This window comes from Acipenser ruthenus, chromosome 38 (genome assembly GCF_902713425.1).
Source record: "Acipenser ruthenus chromosome 38, fAciRut3.2 maternal haplotype, whole genome shotgun sequence".
NCBI lineage: Eukaryota > Metazoa > Chordata > Actinopteri > Acipenseriformes > Acipenseridae > Acipenser > Acipenser ruthenus.
The window spans coordinates 458280-474110 of record NC_081226.1 but is presented as its reverse complement, the minus strand read 5'-3'; the positions used below and the strand labels follow the sequence as shown (position 1 = coordinate 474110).

General features: G+C 45.3%; 1 protein-coding gene across 2 annotated transcripts in view; it reads left to right on the top strand.

The window, feature by feature from the left end:
• Positions 1-15831, top strand: part of LOC117434013 (nectin-2) — a 34754-nt gene that overhangs the window by 9967 nt on the left and 8956 nt on the right. The window contains exons 2-6 of one of the 2 annotated variants that reach the window (XM_034916194.2): positions 1086-1442; positions 2120-2413; positions 2544-2661; positions 3344-3492; positions 10461-13625. In XM_034916194.2, the coding sequence (XP_034772085.2) occupies positions 1086-1442; positions 2120-2413; positions 2544-2661; positions 3344-3492; positions 10461-10969 (1427 nt within the window). In that variant the 3' untranslated portion in view covers positions 10970-13625. Of the gene's footprint in view, positions 1-1085; positions 1443-2119; positions 2414-2543; positions 2662-3343; positions 3493-10460; positions 13626-15831 lie in introns of those variants that run through there. The other variant, XM_059008943.1, reaches the window with a different exon arrangement.

Sequence of the window (15831 nt, the reverse complement as noted above, 5' to 3'; positions counted from 1 at the left end):
TCTCAGCTCTTAAGATTTCACGCTCACGATAACATTTTATAAGCGTCTTGAAATCTGCAGCTATTTTTAAGGAGCTAAGAACAGTTAAGTCTAATTTTAAGCAAATGATCATTTAAATTAAAGGGGTTTAGTGAAGTAATTGAGAGCTCAGCTGGAATGGAAGAAAGCAGACGCAGGGACCCTGACGGCTGGGTTTGATAAGATCTGCTATAAACCTGCCCAGTGACTTTTTTTGAAGGGTGTTTCCTACAAAGTCCTTCATGATGTCTGAGCAAAGGACTCCTCAAAACTGACTCCAGCATTTACCCCAAACAGTCCGGTTCAGTGTTGAAATATGGAATAAGAGACACGTGTGTGTGTGTGTGTGTGTGTGTGTGGTTTTTTTTAGAAATTGATATATGTATTTTTTTGATGTCGTGAAATTGGTTTCCAGTCTTTTTACCCCAAGTCCCATGAAGACCAAACTGGGACTGGGAATTGGAAATTTTAGGAGGCTTGGGGGTTCAGTGGTTACAGAAAGGAGGCTTGATACCAGGAGCTTCAAATCCCAGCTCAGCCACTGACTCCCTGTGTGTGACCCTGAGCAAATCACTGAACCTCCTTGTGCTCCGTCCTTCAGGATGAGACGTCAAACAAACAAGGTCCTATTGGAAGCGACTCTGCAGCAGCAGTTATTGATGAAGCAGAGTTCACCCCCCTAGTCTCCCAAGTCGATTTTCTGAAATGACCTATTATTATTATTATTATTATTATTATTATTATTATTATTATTATTATTATTATTATTATTATTATTATTGTGTTTATTTAGCAGACGCCTTTATCCAAGGCGACTTAGAGACTAGGGTGTGTGAACTATGCATCAGCTGCAGTCACTTACAATTACGTCTCACCCGAAAGACGGAGCACAAGGAGGTTAAGTGACTTGCTCAGGGTCACACAATGAGTCAGTGGCTGAGGTGGGATTTGAACCGGGGACCTCCTGGTTACAAGCCCTTTTCTTTAACCACGGGACCACACAGCCTAATCGATTTTTTTTAAAAGAGTTGACAGCAGTGCTAACCCCTTTTCCCTTCCTCTCTCAGCTGCCGACTCTCAGAGGGTGAAGGTGGAGCCGGAGGTTTCCTCGTTCCCGGGGCAGGACGTCACCCTGCGCTGCAGCTTCTCCGACCCCACGGGCGAGGTCAAGAAGAGTCAGGTGACCTGGATCCGGGAGACCCCTGATGGCAAGAAAGTGAACATCGCCGTGTTCAACCCCCAGTTTGGAGCGAGTTACCCCGAAAAGAGCATCGATGGGCGCATCGCTTTCCGGGCCCCCTCCCTGCAGGACCCCAGCATCGTCCTGCAGCGGATCACCATGGGGGACGAGGGCAACTACATCTGCGAGTACGCCACCTACCCCAGCGGCAACGAGGAGGGCACGACCAGGCTGTTTGTGTTGGGTGAGCGAGGGGGGGGGGGGGTGTGACTGTCCGTCTGTGCTGATCAAGGGCTGATCAAGCTGGTTATACTACAGTACTCTTTCTCTGACCCTCTCTCTCTGATTTCTGTGTCTTTGTTCGTTCATTCTTTCTTTCTTTCTTTCTTTCTTTCTTTCTTTCTTTCTTTCTTTCTCTCTTTCTCTGCCACTGTCTCCCTGACCGTGTGTGTGTGTCTCGCTCGCTTGCTCGTTCCTCTGGCTCTCTGGCTCGCTCCCCCTCTCGCTCTCTGGCTCGCTCCCCCTCTCGCTCTCTGGCTCGCTCCCCCTCTCGCTCTCTGGCTCGCTCCCCCTCTCGCTCTCTGGCTCGCTCCCCCTCTCCCTCTCTGGCTCTCTCTCTCTCTCGCTCTCTCTGGCTCTCTCTCTCTCTTGCTCTCTCTGGCTCGCTCTCTCTCTTGCTCTCTCTGGCTCTCTCTCTCTCTTGCTCTCTCTGGCTCGCTCTCTCTCTCGCTCTCTCTGGCTCGCTCTCTCTCTCTCGCTCTCTCTGGCTCGCTCTCTCTCTCTCGCTCTCTCTGGCTCGCTCTCTCTCTCGCTCTCTCTGGCTCGCTCTCTCTCTCTTGCTCTCTCTGGCTCGCTCTCTCTGGCTCGCTCTCTCCCTCTCTCTCCCTCTGTCTCTCACACTGTGTGTTTGTTTCCCTCCAGCCAAGCCCTCCAACAACGCCACAGTGCTCCCGGTCCGAGCGGGTCCGGACCCCATCGCCGTGGCGCGCTGCGTGTCGGCCAACGGCAAGCCTCCGTCCGAGATCACGTGGGTGTCGGCGCTGCCGGGGAACAGCACGAGCTCCATGGTGAAGAACAGCGACGGCACGGTCACGGTGACCAGCGAGTACCGAGTGACCCCCTCCGATGCCTTCAACGGCAAAGACCTGAGCTGCGTGATCCAGCACAAGACCCTGAGCCAGCCCGAGAGCTTCCTGCTCAAAGCGTCCATAGAGTGTGAGTGTCGCGGTGTCCCAGGGATGGAAATCAGACTCCTTTTCATCAAGCAGTTTCGCTCATTCCAGGAGTTCATAACAGCTTGTGTGTGTGTTTGTGTGTGTAGTAACACGCTTTTCCATCTCCCTAGACCCCCCCCGGGTGGTGATCTCGGGCTACGATGAGAACTGGTTCCTGGGTCGAGAGGGGGTGGAGCTGCAGTGCTCAGCCAAGGCCAACCCCCCTGCCACCAGCGTGGTCTGGACAGCGTAAGTGTCTGCTGATCATGTCTCTGGCTCCTTTCTCCTTTCTTTCTTTCTTTCTTTTTTCTTTTCTTTCTCTCCCTCTCTCTGTTTTCTTTCTCACTCTGTCTGTTTCTGTTTCTCTCTCTCTCTCTCTCTCCCTCTTTTCTTTCTCAGTGTGTCTCTCCTCTATTCTGTCTCTCTCTCTCTCTCTCTCTCTCTCTCTCTCTCCTGTGCAGGCAGTTGTTTTTTTTACCTCTTTTTAACCCTAACAGGGTTGCAGTCTTGGATTGATTTGTGTCAGGTTGCGTTCGGTAGCTTGCTGTCCTGCCCCTGGGTGTTCAGTGTGTTTTTATACAGCGTTGGCCTGTGTGCTGTGCATGCGAGCTGCACAAAACGATTATTCAGTTACTGGGACCGAGTTTTGATTCGGTTGAGTTGTCTGGACCTCAGATTTTCCTCCTGAGGTATCCAGCTGTTTGCGAGGAACTTTTTACTTCCTATTTTTCAAATGTCAGTGAATATGAAGTTGAGTAACGGAGGCAGAATAGAGAGCGAGCTAGCGAGCTGGCTTAACGCTGTCTGTGCTGACTCTGCAATCCAGACGCTTCAAATTAAACTCTTGTCCATGTCCTGATTTTTTTTTGACACCCCAGTTTGAGAACGACCGATCTAACTCTCTTCCCCCCCCCCCCCCCCCTCCTCCCAGTCTGAGTGGCGTGCTCCCCGGCTCTGTGGAGGTGAACGGGCCGGTGCTGAAGGTGATGAAGGTGGACTATGAACTGAACACCACCTTCATCTGCGAGGCCAACAACAGCGTCGGCACGGGCAAGGTGGAGCAGAACATCCTGGTCACAGGTGAGAGGCCCAACAATCCTTTTAAAATAAAGAAATACTTATATCAAGTGTCCTGTGTAGAATGTTCTGGCATTCCTAGCAAAAATAAAAATGGCTCGGGAGTTTATATATTTTATCACCAGAAAGGTTTTCCTAATCTGGATGGCTTTGTCGTTTTTTTTTTTTTTGGTTCGGTTTGAACCCGGGTTCAAAATGGGAACAATTGCTTTTCTTTTGACTTTGAAAACGCAGCTTCTTGATTTTTATCAAAGCAAACTTACACGGACACGCAGACTGAGAGAGACAGATATATTATATTTATCTCTCTAGCTATCTGTCTGTGACACAGAGTGGGAGAGAGACACGCAGTAGGACAGGCATACAGAGACACACACACAGTAAGAGACGCAGTAAAAATGAGAGGCACACACAGACAGAGAGATAGATAGATAGATAGATAGATAGATAGATATATATATATATATATACACACACAGATAGATAGAGTGCATGAACAAGTGAACGCTGCCTATTCAAAGTGACATTCATTTGGATCAGGGGGCGTGGGAAATCACGTTGTCTTATACTGGCTGCACAGAGCAGGTGAGCATGTAACGGCTGTGGTGACTATTGCAAAGGAGATGGAAACGCACAGCCTGTGGGTTTGACTGGAGCAGGGTGGAGGCGAGGCGAGGGAGTTAGACACACCTACATCGAATTCTGACTTCACTCTTCAGAGAGGGAAGTGAAATCCTGAGTGCTTTTCTCTGCCTCCTTGGCAGTGTTGGTTTCTGTTCTGGTTCTCTCTCTCTCTCTCTCTCTCTCTCTCTCTAGCTTGCGTTGGCTCTCTCTGTGGTTTTTGTAAATGTGTGACTCTTTCATGCACAAAAAATATTTTTAAAAAGAGCAGAATATGTTTTTTATTTTCATGCCTTTTTATATGGAGGAGGGAGGGGGAAAAATCTCACCCATTTCGTATCAGGCTGTCGTGCTTTTGCGTCTACTGTACGTCCCCCTATAAAGACTAGATTTGTTTTATTTGGAAAGAGTTAAACCTGTCTGACTGGATGGCTTATCTGTTTGTGATCTGCAGTGGCGTCTGTGCTCTGCGCGCGTGCGTGTGCGTGTGCGTGTGTGTGTGTGTGTGTGTGTGTGTGTGTGTGTGTGTGTGTGTGTGTGTGTGTGCGCGCGCGTCTTGTGAATATCTCCTGTCTTTCAGTAGACTTTAGAAAGCAGAGAGTGGAAGAGGGGGCTGGCATATCTTCGATTTTTAGTAAGTGTGTCATCGCTGCCTGCCTGACTCTAACAAGCCTCATCCACGCATGCAAATGCATTTCCCTGGTCCCTTTCCTTAGTCAGACTCGGATACTCTTTGAATAAATGCTGGTCCCTCCCGCAGAAGGGGAGGCGTGTTAACAAGGAGAGAAATGTATTCTTGAAATGTATTTTTGTTTACCACTGTAAGTCGCCCTGGATAAGGGCATCTGCTAAGAAATAAATATTATTATTATTATTATTATTATTATTATTATTATTTTTAAGAGAAGAGTGTGATTGCAGCGCTGTGTGCGATTATTCTGTCTGCAGCTTGAACGCTGCAGGTGACACGAGAGCTTGAATTGATTTTAATAAGCAAACTGCTTCCACCTGGGAAGGGTCACATGGAACTTGAATTATCATTACATATGAGAATACAAATTCATAATTACATTTTTTCTATAAATACATTAATAAAGATAATACAGTGAATTTTGAAGCTGCTTACTCTAAAAACTACCATGTTTATATATTTTATATATATATATATATATATATATATATATATATATATATATATATATATATTAAAATATATATATTAAAATATATATATTAAAATATTCTTTCCTTCAAAAGAAGTGGCAGCCGTCCAGCACAGAAAGGGTTAAGGACGATTACACAGCTGCCGAGAGCATGGGCTGGTTCAAAGGCTTGCTCAGTTGGTGTGGTTGAACCGGTTCCTCTGGATCTTGCTACAGAAGGGACTCCAGCTCCATACCTGACCTTCACGTTCCTGAAAAGCAGGCTTGCATGGGGGTGGAAACCTGGCTGAACCCGGGTACGAGAGTGCTTCTGTGCTCTGGGTCTGCCAGGTGAAGCCTCTTCCTGAAACCCACACGCCACTCAAACTACAGCTGGCTTTTAATGATATTTTCTGGAGCAAATTTTTTTTTTTTTTAAGCTGCGGGGGGATTACAAGTTTCACCCCCCCCTCTTCCTTGAACTTTTGATATTTTAAAAGCTAGTTAGTAACAAAAAAAAAATCCTTTCAAACTTCGAGTCAAGAAGTCTGTCATTGAATTTTAGTTTCTGGTGGTGTCTCTCTTTAAATTAGCTTGCAGTTAAAGTGAGACGTGGATCTCTTTTAAAACTAGTGTGTCTTTCTGCGCGTCTCTTGGAAACCTTTTGTGTGTGTCTCTCTGTCTCTGTGTGTGTCTCTCTGTCTCTGTGTGTGTCTCTCTCTCTCTGTCTGTGTGTGTCTCTGTCACTGTCTCATGTCTGTTTCTCTTGCAAACCCTTTGTGTGTGTGTGTTTCTCTGTCTGTGTGTCTCTGTGTTTCTCTTGCAAACCCTTTGTGTGTGTGTGTGTCTCTGTCTCGTTCGTGTGTGTGTGTGTGTGTGTGTCTCTGTGTTTCTCTTGCAAACCCTCTCTTCTCTCTCCTGTAAGGAAGGATCTGGTCTTCACAGGCTTGTTTTTCATGCTCAGTTGCTTCAGAGCAGCGATACACAGATGCAGATCAGACCGGTTGTATCAGTCTGTTTGTGAAGCTTGCTTTCTTGTGTGTGTAATCTGTTCTTAACAGGCCAGTAACTACTCGGAGCTGAGCATTCAACAGTGTGCTAATGCTTTGAGTACAAACCCCCCTGGGGCGTCGGTGGGGTGTGTGTTTCGATTTTGTTTTTTCTTCAGCTTGTACCCAGTTGCAGTAAAACCACGACTGGATTTTAGAAAGCTTTTTACAATAGAGGAGATCAACCACTTATTTTTAATGGTGCTCCCAGAATAATTAAGACGTCTGAGAGAGATCTTTATCTATATCTATGGAGATAAGGGGTTTGAAAGGAAAGAAAGTGCACAGTGTGATTCTTTCTACACAGCTGAAGGGCTTTTGTCAGAAACGCCCTGAAATAAGAAATTTTAAACCATTATTAAAACATTTTGTGTACATCCAAAAAATGATATAGCTCTGTGTGTGCATGCATGCTCTAAATAATAATGAATGCGAAACAACGAACTGGCTCAAAGCAGCCTGTAATGAAGTTCACATCAGCGTGAAGCCCGTGCAGCAGCTGTACTTCAGCACTGTTCAGTTTAACGGATGAGAAATCTGGAATCCTTCCTCCTTCGTCCGTCTGGATCCGTGGAGTTCTCTCTCAGTTTCGTTGAGTGTAAAGGCTTGCTGAAACTCGCTACGTTTTTTTTTTTTTCCCTGGCCGAATGCGTCTTCATGAAGACGGGTCAGAAAGGACGTGATGCTGATGAGACTGAACAAGCTGGAGAGAGAGACGCTGCACAGTAAACTGCAGCCCGGGGGGGGGTTCTGAGAACCTGCGCGTGTTCATCATCTTCGTTCTCGTCCGACCCCCCCCCCCCTCTTCAAAGCAGCAATAAGATAAACTGAAGATGACGTGCGCTGATGTCATTTAAAAATAATAATAATAATAATAATAATGATGCTATTTACATTTAGCCCGCTGTACAAAAGAAGTTCAAAGTAAATGGAAATCTAGATTGTATAAGTAAATAAATAAAGGCAGCATTATCTCCATTATTGCTGGGCCAGTGACTGCTCCAGGGGAGGGAAGGGGAGCTCAGCTCAGCAGAGTGCTAATGCAGTCTGAGGGCTGGGACAGTGAAACCAGACTGGCCTGCTGTGTGTGTGTGTGTGTGTGTGTGTGTGTAAGTAGCTATGGATGTGTCTGCTTTTAACCTTTTTGGGGTCTTTGACAAACGAACAAACAGTTTCCTCATTTTACAATTTACCCTCGCTCCTGATTTATCAGAGTGGCTATAGCTGTGTTTGGAGCAGAGCAACAGAAAGTCTGTCTGTCTGTGTGTCTCTCTCTGTCTCTCTCTGTGTGTCTCTCTCTGTCTCTCTCTGTGTGTCTCTCTCTGTCTCTCTCTGTGTGTCTCTCTCTGTCTCTCTGTGTGTCTCTCTCTGTCTCTCTGTGTGTGTCTCTCTCTGTCTGTCTGTATGTCTCTCTGTCTCTCTCTCTCTCTCTCTCTCTCTCTCTCTGTCTCTGGAAATTAATTCAGAGTGATTTTATATTGTAAACCGCGGTGGACAAGCATAATCCCTCCCCGGTAATGAAATCCAATCGAGCCTTGAAGCACCGCTCACAAAACCAAGCAGGCAGACTCTTCGACTCCGACTCCTCCTCCTCCTCCTCCTCCTCCGCTTGCCCAAACGTTTGTCTGCCTGACTTTGATTCCTTCTAGTTTTACGATTTTGAACTGCTTTGCAACGGGAGTCTAGTTACATTCCCTGGTTCCTTTACAGCAACGAAGGCATCTTGATAAAAAGGGGATTTCATTAGAGAATTTCAGAGCACGCGTTGATGTCATCCAGATCTGTGAAACTCTCCAATAAAATCCAGATCTTCTACCGCTGGCGTTGCCTGATAACTTTTATCAGATTAAAAAAAAAAAAAACCATCCAAGTCCTAAAACACAGACTGGCTGACCGTGAAAAGCATTTTAACATTATTTTCTGTTTTGATGCTGGAGCATTAGATTGACTGTCCTGTAAAAACGCTCTACGAGGTGCTTGTGATGAGATTGCCCTTTGATCTCGTCTCGGTTTTCAGTTCTTAATAATAAAATCCAGCGATGGCTCGCAAGACTCCGGTCACCAGAATATTCAGCAGTTAAACTGAGAGGCTCTGCGACGCCTTGACAGGCTTCGAGGTTTGTTTTTCTATTTTTGTGATTTGAACGACCGTGTTTTCTGTAAGCGTTTCCTGCAGTTTATTAAAGATGGCAAGATTTCTGCCCGCCTGCAAATGAGAAGGGGGAGCTGGAGGATAATCCGGGATAAAGGAGGTTATTTATTATTTTTGAGTAAAGTCGAAGCAAGCAGGCAATAGAAAACTGATCTTGGTTCTCTGGTCTTTTTATCAGCAGAGAGGTGATTGTAAATTTAAACTGAGAAACCTTGTTTTGCTTTGAAATCGGAATAGGCTGTGTGTCTGTATTTCTAACACACACACAAAGGAGGAGGGGGTGGGGGGGTAATAGACTCGTCACCATGGAAACACAGGACTAGGATTGAGTTTCTAGTTTTAAAAACAGAAGTAGTCTCTCTCTGTCTGTCTCTCGCTCTCTCTCTCTCCTCTCCCTCGTTTGTTATGGAGACTTTCTTCCTGTTTCACTCGCTTCAGAAGTGTTTTCATGGTTTGGATGTTTGGACTGACTCTAGTATTCACTGCATTGGTATTGACCTCTCTCCCCCTCTCCATCCCTCCTTCTCTCTCTCCCTTAACCCCAGTCCAGGGCTGTCAGGCTCCAGCTCCTGCTGGTTCATTTCAATACTCCAGCCGCCAGGAATGCCTCTAACATTTTGTTTTTAAAATACCAATTCTAAGAAAGTCCCAGACGAGCTTAAACTAGCATTGAACAGAAGTATAGAATCTAGTGTAATGTCAGGTGTTTTAAAAATGAACTGTAAGATGAAGGGATGGCAATAAGACTCCTGTTGCACAGCAGTGTCGCCCAGTCCAGGTTTTACTACCAGCTTCATCAGCCCCCAGTGTGTCTAGCTAACAAACACAGGTGTGTCTTATTATTAAACTCCTGGGGAAACCAGGAATGGATCACAGTGCTGTGCAGCGGGAGTCTGATTCCCATCCCAGGCATGTTTTTTCTTTTAAGAAGTGCATGTTTTGAGACCTGTGTGGCGAATGGAAGAGATGAGATTACTAACGGATTACTAGAGCAGGCTGTGGGAATGAAGGGAAAAAAAGTGACTCTTTACTAAACTAAACCTCTCCTGCGGTTTCGCCCTCTAATTCAAATTCCCAAGCGAACGGTTTCCGCAGATTGGCCAAAACGACCCCGAAACTGTTTGATCTGGGATGAACGAGCGATCCCGGCGCTCCAACGCTGTGTTCAGAAAGTAATACAATGAGAAATGAAACCCAGTTTTTAAAGAAATCTTTTTTTTTTTTTTTCTGGGAGCAGTTTGGCTTGTCATTACATTGTAATAACTGGGTTAATGACCAGCGATCTCTTGGTAACTACACGCGCAGTTGCATTGAAGTGCTGGTTGTTACCTGATGTAATTACACTAACGCTGTGACCGTACAGTTTCCATTTGATTGTACTCCGGTTCCACCAGTAGTTGAGATCATAGCAGCGTGGCAGTTGTCCTGTTATTACCATGTTATTACATGGTCGTGTGCGCTGTGGGCTAAGGGGCTGCTACCTTTGTCTAGGACCTTATTGAAACCAATGCCGGCATAGAAAGGAGCCTCAAGGACTGAAGCTCCAAGCCTCTTGTTGCCCAGTCCGGTATTCATTCTCAGAACTGGCCTTCAGTCTTCTGAAGGAAGTAGTTCAACTGAGGCAAGGGCCAGCCTCCTTCCTTCCTTCCTTCCTTCCCTCACTCCTTCTCTCTCTCCATCTCTTAACCTCTCCCTCTTCCTTCTTCTAATGTGAAGCAGATTTCCAAAACGGGTTTTCGTTTGGGACAGAATCCTGGACTGTGCCAGGCGACTCAAAAACTGACGCATCACATCGCCTCGCACGCACGCACGCATGCACAGGTTTCGGAATATTAAAAAAAAAAAAAAAACACACACACCTCTCCACCACACACCCCCTCAACTAGGATCACTTTGGTTTTTGAAAAAAGAAGAAAAAAAAAAAAATCGATTGCCTCAACACCAACCAACCTCTATCTCTCTCCTCTCTCTCTCTCCTCTCCCTCTGTCTCTCCCCTCCCTGTGTAGAGAGCCCCCCCCAGCCACAAGGCAGCGACCCGGGTACGGTGGCGGGAGCCGTCATCGGCTGTCTGCTGGCGGTCCTTGTGATTGCCGGGCTGGTCTTCTTCTGCTTCCTCCGTCGGAGAAAGAGGGACCGGGGCTACCGCGGCGGGGAGCAGCAGGGCAGCTACGACCCCAAGACCAGGGTCTTCGGCGGGGGCAAGAACGGGGGCAACAACAACGGGACCGTCTTCACCTACCGCGAGGACTCGTCGGAGGCTACGACTGAACGCGCCGCCCCGCCCCCTACCGCCCAGGACATCCTGCTGAGCGGAGAGATGGACACCCTGGAGAAGTCCAAGTTTGACCTGGAGGCGGACGAGGGTTACGACCGCTTCGACGAGAGCTTCGGGGAGGGCCGGCCCGTGCTGCAGCTCCGACCCGGCGCAGGGGAGGAGGAGGCTGGCTACGTGGACGACGATATGGAGTCCCAGAGAGACGGCTCTATCATATCCAGGACTGCCGTCTACGTGTAGAGGAGAGGGGAGGGGGGGTGAAGGATAGGGCTGTCATATCCAGGACTGTTGTCAAGAAGTTTGGAGGATCGTTTTTTTTTTTTCCCTGGACTGTGTGTTTTTTTTTTTTTTTTTGAAGAAGGAAGAAGCTGTCTGGCTCCAGCTAATTCATGACTGCTGTGTAGAGAAGGAGGGCGGGGGGGTGAAGCATGCCATGTGTACTTGGGGTAGATGAAGGATCAAACACTGCTGCCGTGGGATTCGAAGCTGCTGTTCATGGGAAGAAGGGGAGGAGGTGCTGATGAGCCAGGCTGCTGGGGGGGGGGTGAAGGGGGGGATTAACAGGTTACAGGGCAGTCCTCTAATGGTCCAGGTTTCCATTTCAACCGAATCCCCAACAGATCCTCGGGTCGAACCACAAGAGACTTGAAGTTGTAATGAAACCCGGTTTGCTTTGGTACTGCTTTTTGAAAGCTGGGATGTCTAAACCTCTACCGCATTCCCCTGTCCAAATGCAACCACCTTTTTTCACATGATTCTGTTTCTGTCTTTGTTCTCTTACCTGTGTGTGTATTAAAAAAAAAAAAAAAAAAAAATCTAAAATTATAACCACTGTTCTAGATTCTTTTCTGATGGCCTTTTTTTTTTTTTTTTTTTTTTAAGAAAAAATAAATACATATCTTTGCATCTCTGGAAGGCTGCTATCATTTCGCCACTGTGCAGGAGAGAGGGCTGGACTAGCACAAGCAATTGTGAAATGTTTAAATGTGAAAGGAGCTTCAAATATCATATCGGTTGCTTTTATTACCTTTTAATATATTTCCAGTATATATTCAGGCCGTTTTGCAATCATTCCGAACGGGTTCAGTTGCTCCAGATTTCGAGTTGAAACTCTTCAGTTCAGGTTCCCCAGACAAGCAAACTCAAAAGCCTCCAATTTTTTTAAAATTTTTTTTTTTTAAAGGCAAAAATCGCTTCCGTCCCACTTTTGATAAATTCCGCTTACTAACTCTGGCACACAGCGAGAAGCGAGCTGTCTGTTTTGGAGCTAAAATAATTTTGATCTGTTTTGAGTGTAAAATGTTCTGGGTTTATTTCCTGGCTCGTTATCGCGCTTTTTTAACTAGAACGCGTCACCATATCAATTTATATCGTGTGTTATTTTATATGTTTTGGTCTAACTGGTATTAACGACTTCTTGTAAATAGGGCTTCCCCTCTAGTATAGCGAGCTCTGTAAATCACAGCACATTGTAATATGTACATAATTTAAAAATCTCTTTGTTGAATCACTCGTGTTTCTTGGATATATAAACACACTGAGATCCTTGTGGTCTGTCAGGCTCTCGTTAAGAAGTTTGACCATTTATTTATATATATATATATATATATATATATATATATATATATATATATATATATATATATATATATATAATATATTTGTTCGAGGGAGTCGTTATAGGAGCTTGGGACTCCGGGGAGAAATATTATGATAATAAACCACAAAATAACCCTGTTTTGCTTGTTGCCACGGTGACCACGCTGACGCAGACACACGACGGATCTAACTCAGGGAGTTGCTGAATTTCATAGTGGTGGGGAGGGTGGCGATGACTCGGATTTTAAGGTTTAACCCCCTCCAGTCCTGTTTGTAACCCTATAGCCTTGAGGTCCCGTCTTTTATCCTAGCGCCGTCGCAAGCTCGCAGGAGTCTTTACAGGTCCCAGTCCGAGGTAGCGTGTAATATTTAAAATAACTGTCCTTCGGGATGAGACGTAAAAACCGAGGCAGTGACTCTGCAGCAGCAGCAGCTGTTGATGATGCATAGTTCACCTCCCTAGTCTCTAAGTCGCTTTGGATAAAATGCATCTGCTAAATGATTCATTATAATATATACTACTCAGTAAATCGTTCCTTCAGCCCTGCAGAAATCATTCAGGACTGAGAGGGCTGCACTAGAAGTAAACTCTCGTTTCTGAGCATGATGTGAGTTTTCTAGCAATCCGTTTCAGTTCTGCCAGTATTGAAAGGGAAGCGCTTGCCGTGCTGTATATAATTTTATAAACTCCCCTACAGCTCAGATGTGATGGCTAGTTTCGCTTCTTCAATGAACGATATCAGGGCTAAGAATAGAGTTTGCATATCCTTTGGCTTCAGTCACGATTTTAATTTTTACACACATGCATTGTGAAATAGATACACAACAGGGTACAATTCTACACCGTGGAGGGGAGGGGGGTTCAGCTAATGAAGTAAAAGCAGTTTTAATTGTAAGCCTTCTCTGAATGCCATGTGCTTTTGTGAGTCTCGGTTTTCACTCTCGAAGCCTTTTCTGTTGTGGGTGCCTGTATTCTGTTTATAGAAGAAACTGAACTGTATGTGTGTGTGAAACCAGGAAGGCACGAGGAAGATACTGTTTCAGCTGGTTTCCTGTTCACTCTGAAAGGTGGCTGATTCCATGATCAATTAACAAAAAATTCTGCTTCATCTCATTGAAACTGACAGGCATGCATAAAATCAAGATGACTTCTGCATTTTTTTTTTTGTGGTTAATAACTAATCTGTTTTTTGTTGTTTTGTGATGGAAATGTTGCTTCTTTTTGTATTTCGTCTGTCTAATATCACAAAAGCTTGTACAGAGTGCTAATAAATTGTATGTAATATGATATTGTAAATGTGTGTGTGTTTCTTTTCAATAACATGTCTTCTCTATTGTTTTTTGATTTGATTGAAGCTTTCAGATTTGTAAAACGCAGCATTTTTTTTTGACTATTAATTTTATTGAATAGTGGTGACATTGGTGGCTGGGTTTGTGATGATCGCTGCTTCTGAGCAACAATCCACACGAACCCAAGCAGTGGAAAACTAGCCTGCTCGACATCAAAGACCCTGTCCAGTGGAGAGCTAGATTCGGATCATCGGATCGAGCAGCAGCAGTGTTACCTTTTCGTTCCCGTTTCACAGACCCTTGTCTTTTTAAGCTGCTTGCGTGCTGAAGGTTAGGACCAGGTTCGTTTGTCGACGGATCCTCTGTGTTCGATTGTTCTTGGAGAATTTGTCACAGGATGAGATGTCAAAGTGCTTTTAGTGCTTGTCTTGCTCCGTTCAGAGCCTGCCCCTGCTTTCAGGATGTGGTGCCTCTGTCTAACAGAGCACTGTGGTTTTGATTCGAGGTTGGGGGGGGGGTACGATTTTAATTGATCTCGTTGTCTGAAGTTCAGTGCTCCGTTTCTGGCTTGTGGTTGCGGTTTCCTTTGCAACGTCTCGCTCGCTTTAGCATTTTCACTTTATACTTTAAGATTTATTTTATTTTATTTTTAGGTTATTTTATCTTTGTTTCCACTCGAACTGCACCAGATAGTCGCGCAGTTGCTTGCGCGGTTTACCGTGTAAATGCGGGCTTCGTTTATTAGAAGTCAAGTAGACTTGCATTTTGACTGGTGTACCGTGGTCCCTCCCTCTAGAACTCTACAAAGGGAAGCTTATATTCTAGGAAACTCGAGTCACGTACACAAATATTACAGCTAGTGCCCTAATCTGTGTTAAAGGTGGGAACTAGAAGAGACCGAGTCAAGCAGACCAGCGTTTGGGCTCTAGTGCCTTCATCAGTGTGATTGAAACTAGAAGAGACCGAGTCAAGCAGACCAGCGTTTGGGCTCTAGTGCCTTCATCAGTGTGATTGAAACTAGAAGAGACCGAGTCAAGCAGACCAGCGTTTGGGCTCTAGTGCCTTCATCAGTGTTATTGAAACTAGAAGAGACAGAGTCAAGCAGACCAGCGTTTGGGCTCTAGTGCCTTCATCAGTGTGATTGAAACTAGAAGAGACCGAGTCAAGCAGACCAACGTTTGGGCTCTAGTGCCTTCATCAGTGTGATTGAAACTAGAAGAAACTGTTTTGTTTACAAACTTGTTTAGCCACAGTCTGTGGGTAACGAGCACAGGGGTGTCTCATTAAACTCAAGAGTAGCTTCAAGCTACTGAAGTTTTGATACTGCCGTTATGAAATCCATGAGAATTGGGCTGTGAAAAAAAAAAAATTAGGAAACTGGAGGGGGACTAACAAAATAAATACTTTTTTTTTTTTTTTTTTTGTTTTTAATTCCCCCTGGCTATTGTTGAAGAAGCTGTTTTAGAGAAGAGAACTTCCTCTTTCCAGTAACAATTGCTAGTTTAACTGGAGAGACTAGAAGCCTTTTCTCATTTAAAAAAAAAAAAAAATCCAACCCCATAAAAGGTGGCTGTGCATGAAAGCGTTAACGAACTTCCTGTGTTTGTGAGCCACAGAAAACACATCATTGTAATTTGGGTGGAAGGGAAAGAACCTCCAGATGAGCTGTGAAACGGAGGTCCTATCTGGAGGAGACTCTGCAGCAGCAGCAGCTGATGATTCATAGTTCACCCCCTAATCTCTAAGTCACTTTGGATAAAGGTCTGTGAAATGACTCATATTAATAATAATAACAGTAGTAGCAGGTGATGTTAATAAGCAGACTTGCACTGTTGTGTTTATTTTTTATTTTTTTAAAAGCCCCAAAGTTCCCTCTGTTTAGAAATCCCCTCTATGGGGTGAAATGACACCCCAGTGAACAATTCGGGAGAGGTGCCAAGACAGGACTGAGAACCGCGCCCTGCCCGTTTCACAGTGGCTGTATGCAAGCACGGATGTGTGTGTGTGTGTGTGTGTGTGTGCGCGTTGGGGAATTTGTAACAGTTTACTGCAGGGGGGGGTCAAACTCCGTTCCTGGAGGGGGGGCGCAGTGCCTTCTGGCTTTCGTTCCACCCCCGAGCTCTCAATTACTTAGTCTAATTTGATTAATTGGACACGTTTAACACTTCTCTCCCAGTCCTCAGAATGTTTCATGGGTAGCGCAGCTTGAATCA